We start from the raw sequence: 24,256 nt of genomic DNA, 5'->3' as shown, positions 1-24,256 counted from the left end.
ACTTTTTAGGAGGAAAAAAGTGAGTGTTATGGTGCAAAAAATACGGTATCATTCAAATACGGTATCATTCAAATTCAAAATACATTGGGCTGGGCAAAGGTGAAGTCCATATATATATATGGGCTGACTGTTGAATCTCACTTTCAACCCTGGCAAAGGGACAGTGCACCTGAGGTCAACAAGATCACTGAGATGGGCACAGGGTGTGTGCGTGCTGCATGACACAGCAGCTCTGTCCTCCAACACTGAGTTGCACACAGGTGTGTTTTTTTTATCTGTTTGGACAAAGGATTTGGCCGAAATCAGAACTTGAAGCCCTTCCACTGCGGCTGTTTAAACTGAAGGCATTATTTAAACCAGGTTGGATAGTGCCCGAAACCTTTCTTGTAGTAGCTTCAATACTTCAGAATAGTCATGCCAATTAAAAGAATAGAAGTGGATGGAGTTTTTGTTTGTACCAGAATGTATGTTACGACTGTAGGAGTGCAGATGCAACATTCCCAAAACACTAACCATGGCTTAGTCACAGGGAGGTTTACCAGTTTCTGACCTGTTAATGGTTAGCATGATGTCCTTTATGCTCTTTGTGTAACTGGCTTGGGTTTAACACACAAAAATATTTTTTTTCCAGGAATTCTGCATAACAATGAGACCTTGACTGCTGCATTTTTGCTGCCACAAGGGGCTTATTAAACACTCCTTTTAATAAATACCATTTGCATAAAATGTACTTTAAATAGTAAGGGGATGAGAACCAGCATTGCATGACGATCCTTAAAAATATGAAGTATAATAGGCTATATAATTAGCATAATAACTCAGAAGTAGCTAAATAGCACTTGCATAGTCTGAGGAACTAAGACACGAGAACTTCTCTTCATGGCCATCAGTGAAAAAATGCAAAGATTATCTTTGTCTGAGCTCAGATGGGCACTTTGTGGTAGCGAGGGCATGTGGTATACTCTCTGCTAAACAGACAGCCACCAAGTAATCTAACTCAAGAGAATCATCTCCTAATGTCTTATCAAATGCTATAATTCAGTTGTTTTCAAACCTTCTAGCTTCAGGAAAGTATTCCCATATTGTCTGGCTTGAAATGACCCACATTAGTTCAAACTGAGCTGTTTAGATGCCTAGTCTGCTCTTTCAAAACTTTTCTTGAGGCAGCTTTGGATCTTTGCCAATATAATGGATTGGTGTTCTTCCTTCATAGTGCTAATTTTGCAGCTGTTAAAAGACTTATCTTTACCTCCTGTTGCTGCTGCTGATGTTAACTAGCACAGATGAAATTGAGTTCATACCAGGCTAGAGAAAGTTAGGTATGGATGCTTCTATTCATGACCATCCTGCCACAACCTGTAAATCATGGGGAGCCAAACTAAGGCCCGGGGGGCCAGATCCGGCCCAATCGCCTTCTAAATCCGGCCCGCGGATGGTCCAGGAATCAGCGTGTTTTCCCATGAGTAGAACGTGTGCTTTTATTTAAAATGTATCTCTGGGTTATTTGTGGGGGCATAGGAATTCGTTCATTCCCACCTCCAAAATATAGTCCAGCCTCACACAAGGTCTGAGGGACAGTGGATTGGCCCCCTCCTGAAAAAGTTTGCTGACCCCTGCTGTAAATGGTAGTTACAAGATCTAATCGAAGACTGGATCACACTGACTTACGGCTCCTTTGTTGCAGTAGAGACTTCAAGTCTCATATGTGATGGGATTCTCTGATGGGGCCACAAAACCAATTTGCTACTGCCTGAGAACATGGCACAATGCAATATAGCTGTTATTGCATGGCTTACCTCAGATGGTTACTTCCTTAAGGTTACAAAGTCAGGAGAGGATTCTTTCAGACAGAAACAAAGCAATAAATTATTATTTTTAGATGGATTTGATCATTATTTTACAGCATTTATATATGGGATGATTAACCTCAATCTTCTTTTACTAGCTATGATTTGCAGCTGACAAAGGTAAATTGTATACTTAACTTTGGTAGGCTAAGCTGATAGCAGCTGTTCCAATTTCCTATCGAACCAATAGAATCTCTGTGTACTACTCCTGCAACATCCCCACAATTATGAGGAACACAAATATTAAAAGAGAAATGCTAGCTGCCATGCACAGCTATGCAGTTCTCTATATTATTACTATATTATCTAATGTTTTCATTCAGATAAGGTTTTCGAGTTTAGGTGGGGAAGGATAAAAAGGAATTCAGTAAATGTCAGCTATTGTCGAATGCCAGAGTTACTGTCACAACAAGACAATAAAAATCCAGGAAATAACAGAATTGCTCTACAAGGTTGTTTCAGAAGATGGTCGAATTGTTCATCTCCCACTGCAGGAGACAATCATTAAAGTGAACTCGGTATGTTGCGCTTTCTTGAGATGGATGAAGGAACGAAAACAGAGCGTATGGGTTGAAAAACTTGATAGTGGCTTTCATATTGATGCAAAGAGATGGAACAGTGGATAACCTGTAACGTCCCAACTACATAGGTTGAGAGAGATGGCATTATCTCCTTCTGTCATAAACCCAGAGACTCAGACACAGAGTCTGAGGGCCCAATAGTGCCAATGGAAGAGAACCACCACTAAACTATAACCCCAGCTCCCCTAGCCCCAAGATACCAGAAACCCTGGACCCCAAATCTGGATTTGTGCCAGAGGAGAATTTACCAGCTTCTATGTTGTTGTTATTTTCCATAAAAATAAAAAAAATATGTATATTTAAAACCTGGGACGTTTTGCTTTCAAACCATATCATCTACAACTGAGCTTCTCAAATATAAACAGTCTGGGTGTGTAATAATGTTGCCTATATGTATGTCACTAGTAAAATTAGAGGCACAAATGAAACAAATAACTCCATCCCATGTGTACCATAGACTGCAAAGCCAAATCTGGAGATATTCCTACTTGCATTAGAGAAAGGAGTGAGCCACAAGAGGTAGGCGCTGTGTCAAGGTGCTTATGCCAGAAAGGAAGAGAAACAGAGCTGACACAGAAATGTTGCCTTAAAGGAAAAGAAACAGTCTCGCTCATTGAATGCCAAACATGTGCAGAAGAAATGCAAAAACAGGATTCGTGCTCAAAACCTACCTGCCCTCAGGCACCTGTTAAGAATTTCAAGGCCTGGAAACTGGAGATGGAACTAAGACATCTCCATGAGAACACAGAGTGAAGGTTGTTTTTCTGAATAAAAACAGGTCAAGATAATACAAACTATGACTTCCCTGTTCAGGTTTTTTTTTTTGTCTCTTTGAGAGAGGCAATGTAAGATGACAAATGTTCATGGGATTCGGAGCAAAGGACTTTCAAGCTCTAATTCTGTCATAGATGTTGGCTTGCATTGTATCCTTGGGCAAATATGCAGCAGTTCTATGTCTCCATTTTACTTCTGAAAAATCACTGACATCAAAAAAGGACTGTTCTAAGAATCAGCTATCTATAGGGGGGGGAGGATGCACATGGGAGTGCCATCTGAGCAGAGCAAGCACAGACGTTTATATTGATGTGAAAGGTAAAAACTAACTGAAATGAGGGATGAATTCCCGCCTGGGTTGAACACATTTGATGTAATAACAAGCAATATATAGATAAGAGAGCCAACCAGATGCAAATCTGTTCTTCATGTCTTCAAAAAAAAGGCAACTGAGTTTCAGAATTAAAGAATTTACTCACTTCATTCTCTTCTGTTTTGTTGTGCAACAGGGGATTAAAGGAATGAAGGAGACCAGAGGCACTGGCATAGATTCACTAGGCAACCGTGAGGCAGTCTCTCAGTTTCTTTAGGCTATAATATGAACTAATTAAGTATAAATTAATTAGAATGGGCCTAAGATGTGGAGCTGTGAATCAGGAAGTTCCTGCTTTGAATCTCATCTCTCGTTTTGAACACAGTAGGTAGCCATTGGCAATCTACTCTCGCTCTTGGCTTCAACCTTCCCATCTGCAATATGGAAGGTAATAGCAATAGTGACTTGACTTTACAGGGATGTTGTATGTATTACAGCTAAATAATAAACGTTAACCACTTTGAACACTTGAAAGCGCTATACAAATGGTAAGGTTGCTGATTAGTCACATACCATGCTTTTTTTCTGGGGGGACGCAGGCGTATGCATACCCCTAAACATTTTGTGAATCTAAGTTTGGCCTCATTGAGGGGCAGTATTTCAATATGAGTAGGAAAATGAGTTTTCCCAGTAGTGATGTATGGAAGTGAGAGCTGGACCATCAAGAAGGCTGATCGCCGAAGAATTGATGCTTTTGAATTATGGTGCTGGAGGAGACTCTTGAGAGTCCCATGGACTGCAAGAAGATCAAACCTCTCCATTCTTACGCACGAGCAACCCCATATAACCATTACACTATCTATTCTTAAGGAAATCAGCCCTAAGTGCTCACTGGAAGGACAGATCCTGAAGCTGAGACTCCAATACTTTGGCCACCTCATGAGAAGAGAAGACTCCCTGGAAAAGACCCTGATGTTGGGAAAGATGGAGGGCACAAGGAGAAGGGGATGACAGAGGACAAGATGGTTGGATAGTGTTCTCGAAGCTACCAGCATGAGTTTGACTAAATTGTGGGAGGCAGCGGAAGATTGAAGTGCCTGGCGTGCTCTGGTCCATGGGGTCACGAAGAGTCGGACACGACAACAGGAAAATGAGAGTACCCCTAAACATTTTTTAGGGAAAAAAGCACTGGTCACATCAATTATTTGAAACCCACAAAACTTTGTAGTTCTCTAGTGGGTTATTATGCCTACATCTAGTCCCATATTGAGGCCTACAGCGCTAAACTGCAAAGTCCGATGGCATATCCCCCAACATTCCTCAAATAAAAATAGGGACATTCTATCCTGCATCAGTGCCCCTTCCCACACCCGCCATATACGCACACTGCCAATGCTGCCCCAGTGGGACTTGCATTTAAGCATGGATAGAATTCTAGGCCAGGGATTGTTGCTTCTTTCTTTCTGCTTGCACCAGGTGAGGAGTGAAGTGTGATTGATCTCTGTGTTTATAGTGAAACTGTTAACCATGGTTTGATTTGCTTCGCAACCTGGACCATATCCAATAAAAATTTGCAGTGCACTTTAATATCCTGGATAGTAAAATTGCTCCATAGCTTGCTAATTCAAATACAGGCTAATTCTAGACTTACCACACCATTTCACCTTCCAGTTACGATTGGCATCTACGCCATGGCAACGGAATCTTGAATTCTTTGATCTTGTTTTTCTCCAAAATCGATCCTATCCATAATTGTTTAGAACATGGAAAGACAACATATATATTGGTAAAAAAAGCATCATGTGCATATTAACAAATTCTTGTAAAGATACTTCATGAACTCCCTCCCCAAACACATATTTTGAAACACAGGCGGCTCTTAACTTATGCTGGGGTTAAGTTCCAGGGATAGTCCGTAAAGCCAGAACTGTGTATAGTCAAAACACATTAGGTTCAATGGTGGGTGGGATTGCCAAAGTCCTTGTTCCTGGATGTCCGCTATCTTCCTTATTTTTTACTTTGGCCAAGTGCATAAAGCTGAATGTGCACGAGTTAAATGTAAGCATGTTGCAAATTACCTGCCCTTGACTGCATTCGTAGAATCACAGAATTGTAGAGTTGGAAGGGATCCCTAGGGGTCATCTAGTACAACCCCCTGCGATGCAGAAATCTCAACATGCAGTCCCCCATTCAATTTTAAACCATTCCAGATCCTACAATGTGCTAGCAGTTTTACTGCTGCTCTACAAGGAGGATATCAGTAAAAATATATACTGAATTCTAACTCTACTAATACCTTAATGCTGGAAACATGACTTACCTGGGTCCAGCTAAAATGGTATCCATCCACATTAAAAATAGGCATGATGTAGAAATACAGTTGATTTAACATTCTTCTCATGGCTGGGTCACTTTGATAGGTCTGGAGAGCCTATGAATGGGCAAAAGAATAATCAAAGTAATGTTTGTAATCAAAAACCCATAGGAACCATCCTGAACCCTTCTCATATATATGTGTGTGTGTGTGTGTATGTATATCAGCTTTGGGTGGGTGGGGGGACACGAAATAATAATCAGAACTGCAGAGCAGGACTAGAAACATAAGGCATGCTAGAGCTCAGATAGACTTTGGTGCTCAAGCAAAGTTCTACTAAGACAGGCATCCACAAACTAGGATAATGCCATTAAAAAGAAACTCTACAGTACTTCTTTGTTGCCAAAGTTCCACTATTCTGGAATGGCGTAAAAAAACCACCATTCCAGTGCCATTAATCTAGTTCCTGTCTTCAGATATTATTGGGCAACATGGAACCAGATGACCTGGAAGCAGCTCCCACTCCAGCCTGAGTCAGGCCTAGGTCAACAAATAAAATAGTAAGTAGATAGAGATTTAAGAGCAACAGCTAACAATCTGCAGATAACTAGGTCTACTACTGCAGTCTACAGGGTCTGAGCACTGATCCATGGATGCTGAACTGATTCATTATGGCATACAGAAGTATATTTGCCTCGCAACAATTCATATTTGCAAGTAAAATACATGGAAGAGCATTAAAACTTAATGGATTCTGGGGTGTCTATGCCCCACTGATTAATAATTTCACAGCAGTCTGGTGATGGTTGTTTGAAAATTCCTTCATGCAGGAGCTTCTACTGAGAAGCCCATCTCCCCCTCACCCCCCAAAATCAGGTTTATAAAACTTCATTTATGTTCATGAATGTTTTTCATTCAGAATTAAATTCAGTTGCCATGTCCCATAGTGATTGCATGTGAAACTGAAAACAATATATAACTGATTTTTTTTAAAAAAACAATTTTAATAGTAAAAAGCCCATAGCATCACTTGTTACATAAGGGACCTTGTACTTTCTGCAGCAAGGTTAGAGATATTGGTATATTTGTGGTACTGGAAATTATGGAATATTGCACTCTCAGAGAGTCTGACACAGCAACTTGGCTCATCCAAAGGAAATGCCGAGGAGGACAATTTTTATAAAACGCAATATAGCTTTAGTTTGTCTGCTGCCAGAAACAGTGTTCAACTGACATCTCCAGCACAAAGGTGCAGCTAGGTAACATTAGACCCTAGATTTAGGCCACATTCCCATCATACATATAAAGCTCTATGGCAGCACTTTATCAGTCATGGCTTCCCCCAGGAATTCTGGGAGCTGTAGTATGTTAAGGGTGCTGAGAGTTGTTAGGAGAGCCCCTATTCCCCTCACAGAACAACAGTTCCCAGAACTCCCTGGGAAGAGAGATCGGCACTTGAACCACTCTGAGAATGTGATGGGTGATGGGAGTTGTAGTCCCATAACAGCCGGAGGGCCAAAGGTTAGCCACTCTTGCTGTACACCTTCCAGTTATGCTATATTTAGTCTTCTCCTGTATTCCTTGTATTGTTTTGTAGTAGATAAACACACAATGTCATGGCAAAGAGGAAACTGCCACAGTTATTTGCAAAAGCATGTGTGGCATGCCTCACTGTGGCAACAGCAGGTACTGCACCCTATCTTTTAAATGCAGGCTTAGCAAGCTAATCATTGCTGAACATATTTCATATTTATTACAGTTTTATCTCCTCCCTTTCTCCAAGGAAATGAGAAGGTGTGCAAGGCTCCCTATCCCACACCATTTTATCCTGTCAATAACCCCGTGAGATAAGGTTAAGCTGCAAGGCAATGACTGAGACATGGCCATTCTGTGAGTATTATAGCCGAGTAGAAATTTGAACCATGGTCTTCCTAATCCTAGTTCAGCTCTCCAACCATCATACATCTCAAAAGGACTGGAATATTTGCCACATATCAGTGCACAGAGAGCAACATGTAAGAGCTACATCACTGTGGGCAGGGGCGTAGCTAGCTGCTTTGGCACCAGGAGTGGCAGGGGTGGGGCGAGCCACCCACAGGGGCACCGCGGCAATCCGCCCAGGCAGATGGCGCAGTGAGCTGCCCACAGAGTCCGCCTGGCGGATGCAAGCCCCATGCTGCTGTTTCGGGCAGCGTGGGACCCCAAGCCACCATTTCACTCCCAGGAGAGACACGTGACTCAAGCGCACTGCAGGCCAGGCCCCGCGGTAAGTGCCAACCCCCGCTGTCCTAAGTCAAGAAATCAGCTAGTCACAGTGGCAGTGGAGTTATTCACTGGGATGTACCAGGGCGCTTCATCTTCATCTATGCAGGAAATGGCTGATAGCAGATTAAGCTGCACTATGGCTGCTAGCAATATTGTCAAAGGTTAAGGTTTGAGAGCATCCTAGCCTTGGCTCGCTTCTGACAGATATGGCTACCTTCACCCTAGTTAACCATTACAAATGAGTTCCAGATACAAAGGCAGCAAACTGAATGCACCGGACTTACAATTTCCTAATTCCAAAATACAACAGAGGAATCGATCCTTACTTCTTTCACAAACCACTGGCAAAATGCTGGTCCAATCCATTCTCTTGCATGGATTCCACAGTCTATCCAGACAGCTTTCTTGTAAAGGCGTGATCTTTTGCCTAGCTGCAATAGTAAATGTGCATAAGTGAGGAGAAAACAAAAACAAAAAACACAGGCCAGCGTCCAAACTACTATAAGGGCTTGTGTCAATCCCTTGTGTGGAATTGTTTCCTTTTTCTTTAAACAGCTGAGCACCATAAACTGCTTTTGATAGTTCCAAAAGAACTTAACTTTGCAGCGCAGGAGGAAGCAGCAAGAGGATTGGAGGGCGTTGGACTCGATGGCCCTTGTGGTCTCTTCCAACTCTATGATTCTATGATTCTAGGAGAAACAAGCTTAAATCTCCTACTGGACTCATGGAAATAGTTTAACAATTCTTTGGCTCCTGGCTCTACTATCTTACAAAATAAAATTTGATGGTATGTTTTCCCCTCCTTCTGAACACTTGCAAAAGAATTACATGTCAGGCTTCCTTCCAACTCTATGATTCTATGTTCCTAGGTGGAATTTCCTTGGCCATTCATGTTTATTGTTGTGAGCTTAGTGGGTTGGGTAGGCTGTATGCCTGATTCAATAGGTATTTGAGTTCCTGGATTCAACAGGGACTTCAATTACACATTTTCAATCCTGAACCTCTCAGGAGGAACCCTTTTTGTACTTCGGTTGTATATATGCATGTGTAAATAAACCATATATCATAAAGACACTACAGTCTCCACCGTCACTCATTCCAAGAAAACTGAACTCTGGGTTAGCACATGAAACCACTGGAATTTTGCACCACTCAAAGATTGGGGTGGCCCTAGAGCATTATATGCCAATAATTTCACAAACATTTTTTCAATTTTATTTTACCTTTAGCACAAAAAGTGGTCTTCCTTCATATGACTTGCCAACACAGAACATGTGGACAAGATCTGAATGAGTTTTGTTCAGATGATACATCCAATTCTGAATCTGAAAAAGCAAAAATAAAGAGAGACAAGAGGCATCTTTATAATTTGAATCATTTTACTTATCATATATTAAGGTTACCAGACATCCCCATTTCCTGGGGACAGTTCCTGGATTTACAAATCTTTCTTTTTTTTTTTAAATAAATGTTTATTGAAGTTTTACAAATCAAAAAATTCATCATTTCAGATATAACATTACCATAAATGAGGCTCACATAAAAAACAGAAAAACAAAGATATATAGCAAAAAAAAGATAAACAGAAAAAGAGAAAAAAGAAAAATCCACTTTCTTACATTTACAAAATTCCATACCCCTCTGTCTTGACCTCCTCACATCCCCCTTTTTTGTGTTCCTCTTTGTTCCAATCAAATTCAGCAAATTCAAACCCTTATTTAAACCATGCTTAAATTTATATTCTTCTAATTATTATGTCCCAATTTTTCATTGTTTTAGCCCATTCCTCATCTTATATACTATGACATAATATTATTCTGTTCATAACCCCTTCTCCTTTTTAACATTCTTCTTTTCATTCACATTTAACCAGATCCCACAAACCCTGTTACCTTCACTTCCCACATCATATTAACACTCAAACATTTTGCAGTGTTTTTGTAAATAATCCTTAAACTTTTTCCAGTCCTGTTCCATCAGTTCTTCTCCCTGGTCACGGATTCTGCCAGTCATTTCAGCCATCTCCATGTAGTCAATCACTTGCGTCTGCCATTCCTCCACGGTGGGTAGATCTTGTGTCTTCCAGTACTTGGCAAGGAGTATTCTTGCTGCTGTTGTTGCATACATAAAAAATGTTCTATCTTTCTTTGGCACCCGTTGGCCAACTATGCCCAAAAGGAAGGCCTCTGGTTTCTTAGGAAAGGTAAATTTAAATACCTTCTTCAGTTCATTATATATCGTTTCCCAGTAAGCCTTAACCCTTGGGCACGTCCACCAAAGGTGAAAGAATGTTCCCTCAGCTTCTTTACATTTCCAGCACTTGTTGTCAGGCAGGTGATAAATTTTTGCAAGCTTGACTGGGGTCATGTACCACCTGTAAATCATTTTCATAATATTCTCCTTTAAGGCAATGCATGCCGTAAACTTCATACCGGTGGTCCACAACTGCTCCCAGTCAGCAAACATAATGTTATGACCTATGTCCTGCGCCCATTTAATCATCGCTGATTTGACCATTTCATCCTGTGTATTCCATTTTAACAGCAAGTTATACATCCTTGACAAAATCTTAGTTTTTGGTTCTAACAATTCTGTTTCCAATTTTGATTTCTCCACCTGGAAGCCAATTTTTTTGTCCAAATTGTAGGCCTCTCTTATTTGATAATAATGAAGCCAATCTCGCACTTTGTCTTTTAATTTCTCAAAACTCTGCAGTTTCAATCTGTCACCTTCTTGCTCCAAAATTTCCCAATATTTTGGCCATTTGGCCTCCATATTGAGCTTTTTCTGAGACTTAGCTTCCATAGGTGACAACCACCTCGGGGTTTTACTTTCCAGCAAATCTTTATATCTTGTCCAGACATTAAACAGAGCTTTCCTGACAATATGGTTTTTAAATGCCTTATGTGCTTTAACCTTGTCGTACCACAAGTATGCATGCCACCCAAAAACATTATTGAAACCTTCTAAATCCAAAATATCTGTGTTCTCAAGAAGCAGCCAGTCTTTTAACCAGCGAAATGCTGCTGATTCATAGTACAGTTTGAGGTCTGGCAGGGCAAATCCACCTCTTTCTTTTACATCAGTTAAAATTTTAAACTTTATTCTAGGTTTCTTGCCCTGCCAGACAAATCTAGAGATGTCTCCCTGGATTTACAAATCAGTCTCCATACAAAATCCATTGAAGTTGAAAAGTGTCCCCGGATTCATTTAAAAAAATATCTGGTAAACTTATCATATATGAAAATGAAAAACCAGCACAATATTGCAAAGGCTAGGAATCCCTTAAAGTGTTTTCAATGAGTTTTCTAGTCTACATATTTTTTAAAGGTTATTTAAAAGGTTCTAGAAATAACACGTTTGCTAATTCCCCAGGACATGCACTTGCGAATACATGGGATACCATTTTAATGTTACCTACTTCCTCCAGTGAATGATATATTTCATAGCTGTATCCTGGTAATGATCTACGATTCCTGGATGACCCCAAACCACTTTGCTTTTCTACTGCTTTTTGCAGATCAGATATGAGGATGCTGTGTCAAAAGAAAGCAAAATGAATAAATGCAGACCAAGGAAGAAAGGGCATAGAAAAATGCAGGAAAATAACACTGTTATGGTAAGCTGAAGTAACATAGATTGAAACACGTCGAGGAACTATTTGTGTCACTGTCATAAGCCTGCCTAAATTGGTTGTGATAGCATTCTGGTATACTGTAATGTGCTGTCAAACAAGCTAGTTGTTTTGAAATATAACAGTACTTTGAAAAAAGCCGAGAAGTTGTGTTTTTTTTTAAGGGAATCACAGAGCATGATGTAAACTAATTAGCCAGTATTGAAGTTTAAATGAAAAACTTAGTATCTTCCACATTTTTGCTAGATCCTGTTTTACATTCAGACTTCTAAGAAGGGTTACTGTGAAACTGAAAGAAGATTAATCTCTTTTTACAATCTGGAATATGTTAATCTTTGAACCTTAAAATGCAAGTGGATCTGGGCTCAGCCATTTGTTGCATTAGCTTCTCTACTCAGCTTTGCCTAAACCTTGCCAGCTTTCCCATGGGCCGAGGACTTGTGCAAGAGGGCTTTGCCCCCTCTCCTCTCACCATGGGCCTCCTGCACCCTCAAACTGGCCGGGAGAACTCCCATAAAGTGTATGAGGAGAGGGAAGATTGTTCTGATATGTTTGTGCACACAGGACATTTGTAGTACCACAACACTGAATTCCACCCTTAATTTTTAAAAGCCTATTTAATTTATTTATTGGTGTTGCTGAGAGGTGGGCTTGTGTTTTGTTTTGGTATATCGACTTTATTCTCCAGTTTGTTTTTTATTTTTTTATAGTGATATTATACTGCTGTTGTAAGCTGCTTGCTCCATGGGTGCATTACAGAAGTATTGTGAATAAATAAAGAATGCTTCTATTCAAGCCCACAAAATTTGTTATGTGTTTGCTATCTTGCTGTCCCAGGTTCCCTTTTGGAGGATGGGTGGGATAGAAATTTAATTAGCTTGTTAACTAAATCATTCCGTACATCCTCCCTTGAATATTTGATAGCTCAAAGGAAACTCTAAGAAGCACCTTGCTAGCTTCACTTCTTGTGTTGTTTTTTAAAGATATGTTTTAGCCCCCAGAGCCATACAGAAAAGTTGGAACATGTAATAGCAACATCTGTTAAAGCTAATAGCAACACAAAACCAAATGAACAAGCAATGTCTTCCAGGAGTCTAAGTTCAAAGTTTGCGCAATGTCTCCATTAAGAATACTTTGCGCCAATTACATTAGCGTGTGCTACTTCCATTAACTTTAGAATTAAGAGTCTTTTCCTAACATGGCAAAGAGAAGGCTCAAGTAGAAACATGTCAACAGTGTCACATTCTATGATCTAGTTAGAGCAATCTGACATTTAAAAAAAGACAACAACGCCACAGCATTATGGCATTTCGATACACGCTCCCAATACACCTCCAGTATAAAAATCCCAAATAAGGGTTATTTAGCTAATTTCTCCATCTTCCTGACACACAAATCCTGATCTTAGAATTATCGGCTCCTATTGAGACAGAACTCTGACAAATGCCGCTGGGAGTTTAAAAACATGACAATGTGGAATGATAAGTGCAATTCCTACTGAAAGCAGAGGAATTAACAATAATAATGAATCTGTGCTCCACACGGGGCTTTTTGGTGACAGGAAATTGACTAGTGTATCTCTAGCATATAATTTTAAAGCATGTGTGTGCTTGCAACTACTCAGCATACTTCTACTTAACATTCAAGTGCAAATTAAGCAGACTGCGGAACCAGTGGCAATAATTACCATTTATATAACAAATAAAGCAGGCCTGGGAGCACTGAAGAGACACTGGTTTCCATTCTAAAGGGGACTCTTTTAATTAAACTGTCTGCCCAAGAGAGTTCCTGCATGCTTCCATTCAAATAACAGTTTTGTAGGAGGTCTGTGTACTCTCCAGCCATTGTAATTAAAAAGGCACAATATTAAATGGAGCATATTTCTAAATAAAATAGATGTAACAGACCTAAACCATGGCAGAATGCATCAGGTGGCCTTAGAGGAACTGAAATCCATGCTTACGTATATTGGATGTTTGCTTGTTGTAGGTAAGGCAGAAGAATTTGCGAATTGTTCCTTGATACACGTATATCTGTAACTGCACCCTTTGAGATGTAGGAGATGCTGCCAGGCTGCCACAGGTCTACCTGTAGTGCAGGAACCAACCTGTAATTCATATTTATTCAGTCTAGATTGAGAACATCCATGAATTTAATATATAAAAGGTCATCTTCTTCTTATGCACTCCAATAACATGTCAGAGATCATCCTCATGTGTAGGTACTTACTACAGCCTGAGAAAAGCAGATTTAATATTAAACATTGATCCTGAAATAGCAAAAAAAACACCCCTATGCTGAAATGAGTAATGTGTATAAGGCACAATTTCTTCAACTTAATTTTCAGCCCACGTGTTTTTCTGTACATTTAAGCAGATTTATAGTCTATAACTGATATACATCCTTGCAAAAATCATGTCAGAGGATATGTGAATGCTGCTTTAGTGATTTGGTGTCTGAAAATGAAACCTTAAAAAAACCCCTAAAACAAGTACTCTCGTCTGCAACACGGCTACCATAATTCAACCAGTGATTAAATGTATTCTCTGCATCCGATTTCCTACACAGTAATTCTTCAAAATACTGCGTAGTCTCTTAATATTATATCAGATGATGTAGCAAGTAGATGTTGCTTTCAGAGTTTACTCTTCTAACAGGTCAACCGAAGGAAAGGAATCTGTCAATAAGTAGAAAGCATTTGGAGTTACAGCAACACATCCCTTGGAAAAGTGTCATGCAAAAGCTCTGGATGACAGCTCATTGGGCAAAGATAGTGCAAAATGTTTGTTTGTTTGTTTGTTTGTTTTAAAGCAAGGGGTATTTAAGGCGTAAGTCCTAAAGTCTGAAACCCAGACAATGAAACTAATTGTACAATCCTAGGGTGCACTGCTCAGAAGTAAAACCAAATTTCAGTGAGTCTTACTTCCAGGTAAGGTGGCCTGGCATTGCAGCCCAAGACCAGTTGAAAACATAAGAGAGGGAAAAGAACATCTCTCTGAGGGTCAAGATTAGAGTATCTTCTTCCCCAAGTAGGTTTTTAATAAGAGGCCCAATGAGAAAAGACACATGGAATAATGGCAGTGGAAATCTTCCAAGATTTTACTGGGCAAACCTTAGCACCACTAGCTATGTCAGGCTGAAACAATTTTCCATTTGCAATAGCCACCATGTGGTGAGGCTGAATTCCTACAACAAGTGTGGGGAGATAGGAACATAGGAAGGTGTATTATACACAGTCACACCATGTAGCTCACTATTGTCAACACTGACTGGCAATGGCTCTCCAGGGTTTTAGACAGGGGGTTCTCTCAGCCCTGACTTGAAATGTTGGCAGGGGCAGCCCATCCCGTTTTGCCACCTGAGGCAAAATGGGGAGGTGCCGGCCCCTAAAGTGGCTACTTCAGTCCGCTTCATGTTGAAGCCCAGTCCTAGATGTTGGGAACTGAATCGTTGACCTGTCCTAAACCACAGCATGAGTAAACAGAAGCTGAGAACTGATATTGCCCCACACTCCCCTCCCCCATTTTCCTCCTGGGGGAAAACATGGTTGCAGAGATTTGAACGAGGCATCGCACAGAATACATAAATTTGTCAAAGAATAGTAGCTTTACAAATTTGCCTAAGTACAGTGTGTTCACTTGGTGGAAAACACAAAAATGCCAAGGGTAAACTGAGAACGAACCAATTAGAATAAACCTTTTGTGGGCTTACATTTCTTTAGGTATAAACAAGTTCCTTCTTGGATAGATTCTCAACTTTATTACACTGGTTTCAAATTTATTTGCTTTTTCCCTTGAGGAAGGAAGAATGTTGGTAATGTGATAGGTGACTTAGATTTACAACATAAGCCAGAAGCACTCAGTATGTGCTTCTTAAAACATGTCTGCATTCTAAGGTCTCAAATTTACCTTGAAGGTAATCATAAAATTAAAGCAATTTGTATGTTATTGCTATCCTTTGGCTCTTTCACTCTTCAGCTTATCAACATTTGTTGTGCTGATAGATTTGTAGAGGCAGAAATATGTGGCTGTTTTGCATGGTGTTTGGGGATGGTGGAAGCTATGTTATCCTGTCCTCTATCAGATAGCAACTGGCTGGATCATAGGATGGCTATGTATCCCACTTTGAAGAGGACAATCCTTGGTTTGAAGGACTGGCAGGGCGTAGTTCTCTATTGGAATGTTTGCAGGTCCTAGTTTAAAGATAGGTAAAGGTAAAGGTAAAGGGACCCCTGACCATTAGGTCCAGCCGTGACCGACTCTGGGGTAGCGGTACTCATCTCGCTTTATTGGCCGAAAGAGCCGGCGTTTGTCCGTAGACAGCTTCTGGGTCATGTGGCCAGCATGACTAAGCCGCTTCTGGCGAACCAGAGCAGCGCATGGAAACGCCGTTTACCTTCCCACAGGAGCAGTACCTATTTTATCTACTTGCACTTTGACGTGCTAGGTTGGCAGGAGCTGGGACTGAACGACGGGAGCTCACCCCGTTGCGGGGATTCAAACTGCTGACCTTCTGATCAGCAAGTCCTAGGCTCTGTGGTTTAACCCACAGCGCCACCCGCGTCCCAGTTTAAAGATGAAAGAGCCATAATAAGGGAGAACAGGAGGGATCTTGGGTTTGTCCATCAATGATCAGCACCTGGTCCATAAACTGAGCAACCACACAGGTCACTTGATCACAGTCTTCCCCATGATGGTAAGATGATTGTGTATGTGTATATTATCTCCTCCTCTTTATGGTGAAACATCTCCTCTATTTTGGCAATGTATAAATGGCCACCCTATTTGATATCCCTGTGGGGAGGTCATGCTTGAAGGCTATCTATCTATCTATCTATCTATCTATCTATCATCTATCTATCTATCTATCTATCTATCATCTATCTATATCATCTATCTATCTATCTATCTATCTATCTATCTATCTATCATCTATCTATCATCTATCACTTTCTATCTGGTATCAGGCATGCCTGTATTTAAAAATACAGAAAACATTTAAAAATACAGATTCTCAGGAATTCCTCATATGGTAACATTGGTTCTTGACATTCTTGATCATCATCTCTTACTTTTGTTCTTTATTTCTTGCTGTGCTGATAAGACTCTATTTTTCCCTAAGTTACACACACGGAGACAATAGTCTCCTATTTATAAGTGATGTACTGCTAGAAAAGCATTGCAAAGATGCTTTAAAGGAAACTGTTCATGATTGTACACAGCTACTGCTCATAAAAGTAAAAAATGTTTGTTGCTTAAAAAGGATTACAATAATATTAGAGGCATGCTTAATACAGAACTATATAAACCGTGTTGAAATATGGGAATCAGACAGGGTTCATATGGTCTAGAAAGATGTTTTTCTGATGCCTCTCACCCTGTCTTTTGCAAATGGCTTGTAACTAAGCACAGAACAAACTCTGTGGGGAAGGACCACTGCTTAGCCATACAGTGCATGTTTTGCAAACAGGTGGTTCCAGAATCCATCCCTGGTATCTTCAATTAAAACAATCAGGCAAGCAATTTGGAAGTTCCTGCCGCAATTCTGAGCTAAATTGTCGAATAGTCTGATCTTGTATGAAGTAGCTTCTTACGCTATGGATTCCTATCAATCAAGCTGCATTCCTGCATTTATTTATAATCTATATACCACTTGATTGTAAAAACAACAATATCAAAGCAGTTTCCTTTGGGGATAATCAGTTAGTGGCATTAGGAGGGGCCAGAGACAAAAGTGAGAAGGGTTCACAGGATTGCTTTGTTCTGGTCTCCCCTCACTTTCTTTGTTAGCCCATCTCTCTCATGTTTTTCTCCATTTCTCCACCACCACCACCACCACCACCCCCCCCTTCAGTTCTTCTTGCCTCCCTAAGCATTCATTCATGTTCTTACATTTATATACTGCCTCTTTGAATGCAGTGTAATGTGCATATGGCTCCCAGAAAGCCTGTAAGCTGCCATCTAAGCTCTTAACAGACCCAGAAGGACTTAGCTTCAGCAACTTGGTGGCCTCAAGTGCCTTCAGACCACAAGCCGGAATGAATAGATAGATGATAGATAGAAATTGAGACGGAGATATGTGTGTCAATGATCCTTCAGAACATATTTAAAAATCTCTGATGAAACACTCTGCTCATTCTGTCCCTCAGTCCACAGCAATCTCAGGCCCCCAAACTCACCTCAAGTTGTTGAGAAAGGATCTTCAGTGTCTTTGCTGCTTTCTCATTCTCAGGAACAACCCGTAGCACTTTATCCCTGTTAAGGAATACTGAAATGAAACCCTAAGTATTCTTTTTTTCAAAAAGAAACATAAGTAAGAGGCAGGGAGGATAACAATAAAAATGTACATGCAGATTTAACTACAGCTCACATACCGATCACAAATCAGTATCACCTTTTTTATGTCAATGTCTTGAATAATTCATATCATCACCTGGAGAAATGTGAACTCTCCCGCTTCGAGTTGTTAAAAAGGATGAAGAGCTGTGAATATTTGCTTCTTGTTGTTCTTATTAATTCTGGAAACGGGGGGGGGGGGGAGAGATCATCTCTCCCTATCCAATAATAAAGTATTAACAAAGAAACACCAAAACCTAAGGGCTATTGTATAAAGGAAATAGCTTGGAGATGTGTAAACAGATAAAAACCTGATTCTGAAGCACTGTAGCTCAATGGATATTGTCAGATAGGGAACAGATATTGAAAGTGACTGGTGACCTATAAAAATCTTAATTATATTGGGTATGTGCCCGCTCCAGTTGGAGATTAATACAGAAATAGAAAACTGTGGCCTTCCTGATGATTTTCTGGACTGTAATTCCCATACCCTTTACCATTGGCTATACTAGCTAGAGTTGATGGAAGTTTGGAGTCCAGCAGTATATATATGGTCACATGTTCTCACTCAGTCTTAATATCTTTTGTGGTAAAAGTAAAATGCTACATTTCCTCCCTTCTTGGCTATTGAAGATCCCTCTTAAGATCTTATTTTAATAGGTCTGATGTTTTAAATACTAGAGCTCATCAACCACAAATTATTTGCACCCTTTGAAAGCCTAGTGTCAAGACTTGAGATTATTTAATTCCTCATGCCAGATTCTCCACTGCCTCACATCTTGTGTCTGTGCATATTGAACATAAATTGACACCGTTTAGTCTACACAGAGACAAACACTTGCAGAAGTTGCAATGCACTTGAGAATTAGCCCGTGTTTCTGGAATGCTGAATGCTTTGCTAGCTCAGGCCTGTAGTTAACATAAGAAGTGAGTCAATTAAAGTGACCTCCTTGATCTCTGGGTGGGCAAAGCAGATAATGGTACTGTCAGAGGCTCAGGAGCAGAAGAGCAGGGGAGAGAGCAGATAGAGAGCGGAGGAGAGGAATCAGAGGGGAGCGTAGGGGAATATGACAGTGGACCGAGAGATTCCATGAGCTTCTCCAGCGAATCAGAAGATTCCCAGGAGAGGGCGCCTATGGTAAGGGCGAGGCGAATCCCAGAGGGGACGATCCATAAACAAGGAACCAGAGGGGAGTCCCAAAGGAGCAGCGGAGGAGTAGGGCCAGTTTCCCCACCAGAGCACAGTGGGGGGGAAGAGTCACGTGAGTCAGGACCAGCTTCTCCTCCATCGGGGAGTGGGGAGACAGAGGGAAGGCCAGGTCCAGCTAGCCTCCCCGAAAGGGGGAGCAGTGACACAAGTGTAACGGTCAGAAGGAAAGTGGGAGGCTGCGCGCGCGCGCCAAGTTCAAATGTGGAGGAGCGCGGGACAGCAGAAAACCCGGATTGGGAGCCAGGTCCTAAAGCCCGAAAGAGGGGGGGGGAGGAGTCGGGAGAATCAGCGTCAGAAGAATCTCGGAGGGCAGAGACTCCGACTAGCAGAAGGACCCAGAGAAAGAAGGAACAGAGGAAGAGGTGGAGTAAAGCTAGAATCTTAAGCTGGTGTCAGGGGGGCGGAGATTCAGATGGGACTTCTACGGTCTGACGGATAGATGTAGCGTTGCGCGCTGCACGTCTGGAAATGAGACTGAACTTCAATAAAGACTTTTAAACTTGAGCAAGAAGCAGCGTTGGTCTTGTGTGAGCTGGGACCTTGGGCAGCGCTGACAGTAAGTCCCATCTCAATAAACTCTGCAAGCTCACAGAGATAGGCAAAGATGACGACTGAGGAAAAAGTCAAGCAATTGCAGGAAGCGGTGTCAACGCTCTACGCAGAATTGGCTGCGTCTAAGAAAAAAGAAGAAGACACAGCTGCGCTCTGCCAGGATCTGCAAGCCAGGTGGGACAAATGGGGAAAGGAGGGGCAGCTGGGAGCCAAGCCGGAGGGAGTTAGCCTCGGGAAAAGGGGGGCGAGCCTTGTGACCCATTTTGACGGGAACCTGCAGCAGTACCCTAACTTCAGAGCAGAAGTAGTCTTCGCGCTCAATTTGCTTCGGAAAGATTTTAGAGATGAGGAGGAGAAAGTGGGTTTCATAATCACTCATCTGCATGGGGAAGCTAAGTCGTGGCTGCGAACCTTGCTACGCGACAATGACCCCGCCCTCAAAGATTCAAGCGCTTTTATTGGAGCCATGGACGCTTGCTTTAAATCAACGGTGGATGTGGATGTCACTAGAAGGGAAATGCATGGATTGCGACAAGGGAGAGCGACGGTGCGCCAGTATCATTCCCGCTTTTTTGGGTTAGTAAATGTGCTGGGCTGGCAGAAGGACTCAGCTGCCGTCAGGGATCTGTTCTGGGAGGGGCTGAATGGAGCCGTGAAAGATGAGCTGGCCAGGGGAGAGAGACCCCAAAATACAGCAGAAGTAGTCCAAAGGGCGCTCGCAATTGGGGTGCGCCTGGAAGAACGCCCGTGGAGCAGGGAGGAGGGGCGAAGAGCAAACACGTCAGTTAGAACGACTCCCTTCCTACCCAGAGAGACAGAGCGCGCTCAGTCCACGCCTCCTCTGATGAGTGGAGAGGAGCCAATGGAAATCGGAGGTGCAAGGGCTCAGACAGCAAGCAGAGCCCAAACACCAGGAGCAGTCAAGGCGAAGGCTCCTAGAGGGAGCAGGAAGTGTTACATCTGCGACAGTGCACAGCACATGGCGAAAGAGTGTCCCCAGAGGCTCCAGAAGCACACTGCAGCCTCAGCAACTGTTAAAGGAGCAATTCAGCAGGGAGTAGAGCAGCAGGGAAAAGGCGACGCCTGGTTGGAGATGGAGGCTCTGGGGCTCAACCAGGCGAGTCAGTGAAGCAGTCCCCAGAGATTTTGCAGCCCACAGACCCCCTCCCACCCAAACCAGTGGTGCAACTCACTGCATCGCTCCAGCTGCCCGATGGGCTCACCCTGGAGGTCCCTATTACCATTGACTCTGGTAGCAACGCAGACTTTGTAGGGTTGGACTTCGTCAAGCAGCATCGCATAGCACTCCTGCCAGCCACGACACCCCTAAATGTTGTCACGGTAGATGGCAGGAAGATACTGGGAGGAGAGGTGGTACAGCAGACACCGCCTCTGGTGATGCAACTTGGGAACCACCGCGAAGTCATCAGTTTCAACGTCACCCACCTGTCGGACACGCCCATAGTGTTGGGCATGAGTTGGCTGGATAGGCACAGCCCGGCATTAGCGTGGTACCAGCGGCAATTGACCTTCTGCTCTTCCTACTGCGCAGCGCACTGCATCCAGACCTGCCAGGAAGAAGAGGGGCAAGAGGATGCACCGCAGCTACACCTAGGCATGGTGCAAGCGGTGCCCAACAAGTACAAGGCCTTTTTGGAAGTCTTCTGCGAGAAGGAAGCAGACAAGCTGCCTCCCCACAGACCCTACGACTGCAAGATTGACCTCCTGCCAGGGGCGACGCTGCCGACTGGGAGACTGTACTCCATGTCTGAAGACGAAATGCAAGAACTCAGGGAGTTCATAGATCGCAATTTGAAGCGGGGATTCATCCGGGAATCCAAAGCAGTGGGGGGCAGTCCCGTGTTTTTCGTGAAGAAGAGAGACACGCCCGAACGGAGACTCATAGTGGATTATAGAATCATCAATTCCAGGACAAAGCCCACAGCATTCCCCATGCCCAAAATTGACGACCTGCTCGCGACGGTGAGGAAGGGACGGATCTTCACCAAGTTGGATCTACGAGGGGCCTACAACCTTATACGCATGCGGGAGGGCGACGAGTGGAAGACAGCCATGTTTACGCCTTTAGGAACCTATGAATACAGAGTCATGCCGTTTGGTCTCCAAAATGGCTCCCATTGTTTCCAAGCTTTCATGCACCACGTGCTAGCGGGACTCCTCTACAAGAAGTGCGTCTGCTTCTTAGATATCCTGATCTTTTCGGACTCGCAGGAGGCGCACGAGGAGGACGTCAAGGAGGTCCTGCAGAGACTACGGGAGCACAGACTTTACGCCAAACTGGAGAAGTGCCAGTTCGACACGACAGAGGTGGATTTCCTGGGCTACAAGCTGTCCGACAAGGGACTTGCCATGGACAGCGCCAAGGTCCGCTCAGTGTTGGACTGGAAGAGCCCGCGCAACCGGAAGGAGGTCCAGAAGTTCGTCGGTTTCGCCAACTTTTATCGCAAGTTCATCAAGGGGTTCGCGAAGGAGACGGCGGCCATCACGGACACCCTCAGCTCCAAGAAGAAGAAGTTCACCTGGACGGACCAGGCGGAGCAGTCCTTTCGGAGGCTCAAGCGTCTCTTCGCGTCCAAAGAACAGCTGCTACACGTAAACCCCAGCAAACCGATGAGGGTTGAAATGGACGCCTCGGACAGAGCGGTGGGGGCGGTCCTGTTGCAGCAAGATCCGCAAGGGGACTGGAGACCGTGCGCATTCTACTCCAGGAAGCTCAGCACGTCGGAGCAGAACTACACCATCTGGGACAGGGAGTTGCTGGCCATTCATGCAGCTTTCAAGGCGTGGCGGCACTTCCTCGTCGGAGCCAGACACACGGTGCAGGTTCGCACGGACCACAAGAACCTGGAGTACTGGCGCACGGCGAAGTTCCTGAACCAGAGACACATCCGCTGGGCGGAGTTCTTTGCAGATTTCGATTTCCGGATAGAATACATCCCGGGAGACAACAACGTCATGGCGGATGCGCTATCCAGGAAGCCGCAGTATCTCGAGGAAGCGGCACCGGCAGCGGCCAAACACATTTTCGCACCAGAGGTGTGGGCGTGCGCTTCAGCCGCAGTGGACCTGGACGCAGTCCGTCGCGCGCTACAGGCGGATTCGTTTGCGCAAACCAAGATGGAGGAGGTGCGAAACGGCACAGCGAGGGACGACGAGTTCCAGATACGCGACGGACTACTCCTCCGCAAAGGGGCTCTCTACGTACCGGGAGACGACCTTCGCGCGAGAGTCTTGCAGCAGCTGCACGACGCGCCCAGCGCTGGGCACTTCGGCAAGGACAAGACGGCGGAATTAGTCACCAGGGACTTTTGGTGGCCCAAGGTGCGGGGAGAAGTTGCGGATTACGTTTCCAGGTGTGACACCTGCCAAAGGGCCAAGCCAGTACACAGGAAGCCGGCGGGTCTGCTGGAACCGCTGCAGACGCCGCTCGAACCATGGGAGAAAGTGGCCCTGGACTTTGTTACAGATCTGCCCAGTTCGCGCGGCAAAACAGCGGTACTCGTGGTCGTAGACCTCTTCACCAAGATGGCGCATTTCATTCCGTGCGCAAAGGTGGCCACAGCGGAACAGACCGCCAAGCTGTTCATAGACCACGTGTTCAAAGCTCACGGCCTGCCGCGGTCCATCCTGTCCGACCGGGGCCGCCAATTCATCTCGAACTTTTGGCAGAAGCTGCTGGGCATCCTGAACGTCAAGATCAACTTAGCGTCGGCACGACACCCGCAGACCAACGGACAAGCGGAGAGGGTCAACGCCATCATGCAGCAGTACCTGCGATGCTACGCCAATCAACAGCCCTCGACCTGGGTGGACTACCTACCGCTAGCCGAGTTTGCCTACAACAACACGAAGCACGGGTCTACAGGGGTGACACCGTTCTTCGCCAACAATGGGCGCCACCCCAGAACCTTCCCGGGGTTGGAGACCGAGGCAGAGGGGGAGCCACGGGGGGCAGAGCACTTAGCCGCAGAGTTACAGGAGGTCCATGAGCAACTCCGAAGGCACTTGGAACTCGCGAAACACGCCTACAAGATGCAGGCAGACAGGCACAGGAGGGTTGGGGAAGACATACAGGTAGGGGACTGGGTCTGGTTAGCAGCTCAGGCAGTGCCGGCCAGAACGCTAGCTAAGAGGAAGCTAGGACACAAGCAGCTGGGACCTTACCAGGTCGCGGCACAAATCTATCCAGTGGCCTACCGGTTGACACTCCCGGAGGGCTCCAGAATGCACCCAGTCTTTCACAGGTCAGTGCTCACGCCTTACAAGGCGCCCCACAGGTTTCAGGCGCCAGGGACCGCACCAGCTCCAGGTAGCCCATCGCCAACAGGGGAGGGACCACAGAGGGCGACGCCACTCAACGAGGTCACAGAGATTTTGGACTCCAGATGGGGGGAAGAGGGAGTTGAATAT

At 43.9% G+C, this 24,256-nt stretch overlaps 1 protein-coding gene across 3 annotated transcripts in view; it reads right to left on the bottom strand.

Moving 5' to 3' along the window:
- CPA6 (carboxypeptidase A6) overlaps positions 1–24,256 on the bottom strand; it is a 50,678-nt gene that overhangs the window by 11,525 nt on the left and 14,897 nt on the right. The window contains exons 2-8 of one of the 3 annotated variants that reach the window (XM_053395945.1): positions 17,907–17,982; positions 13,692–13,816; positions 11,516–11,630; positions 9,318–9,419; positions 8,421–8,525; positions 5,836–5,946; positions 5,167–5,257 (exon numbers count right to left, since the gene is read on the bottom strand). In XM_053395945.1, the coding sequence (XP_053251920.1) occupies positions 5,167–5,257; positions 5,836–5,946; positions 8,421–8,525; positions 9,318–9,419; positions 11,516–11,630; positions 13,692–13,816; positions 17,907–17,982 (725 nt within the window). Of the gene's footprint in view, positions 1–5,166; positions 5,258–5,835; positions 5,947–8,420; positions 8,526–9,317; positions 9,420–11,515; positions 11,631–13,691; positions 13,836–17,619; positions 17,751–17,906; positions 17,983–24,256 lie in introns of those variants that run through there. The other 2 variants (XM_053395947.1, XM_053395946.1) reach the window with 2 other exon arrangements.

This window comes from Podarcis raffonei, chromosome 7 (genome assembly GCF_027172205.1).
Source record: "Podarcis raffonei isolate rPodRaf1 chromosome 7, rPodRaf1.pri, whole genome shotgun sequence".
Taxonomy (NCBI): Eukaryota; Metazoa; Chordata; class Lepidosauria; order Squamata; family Lacertidae; genus Podarcis; species Podarcis raffonei.
This window is presented reverse-complemented; position numbering and strand designations above follow the sequence as displayed.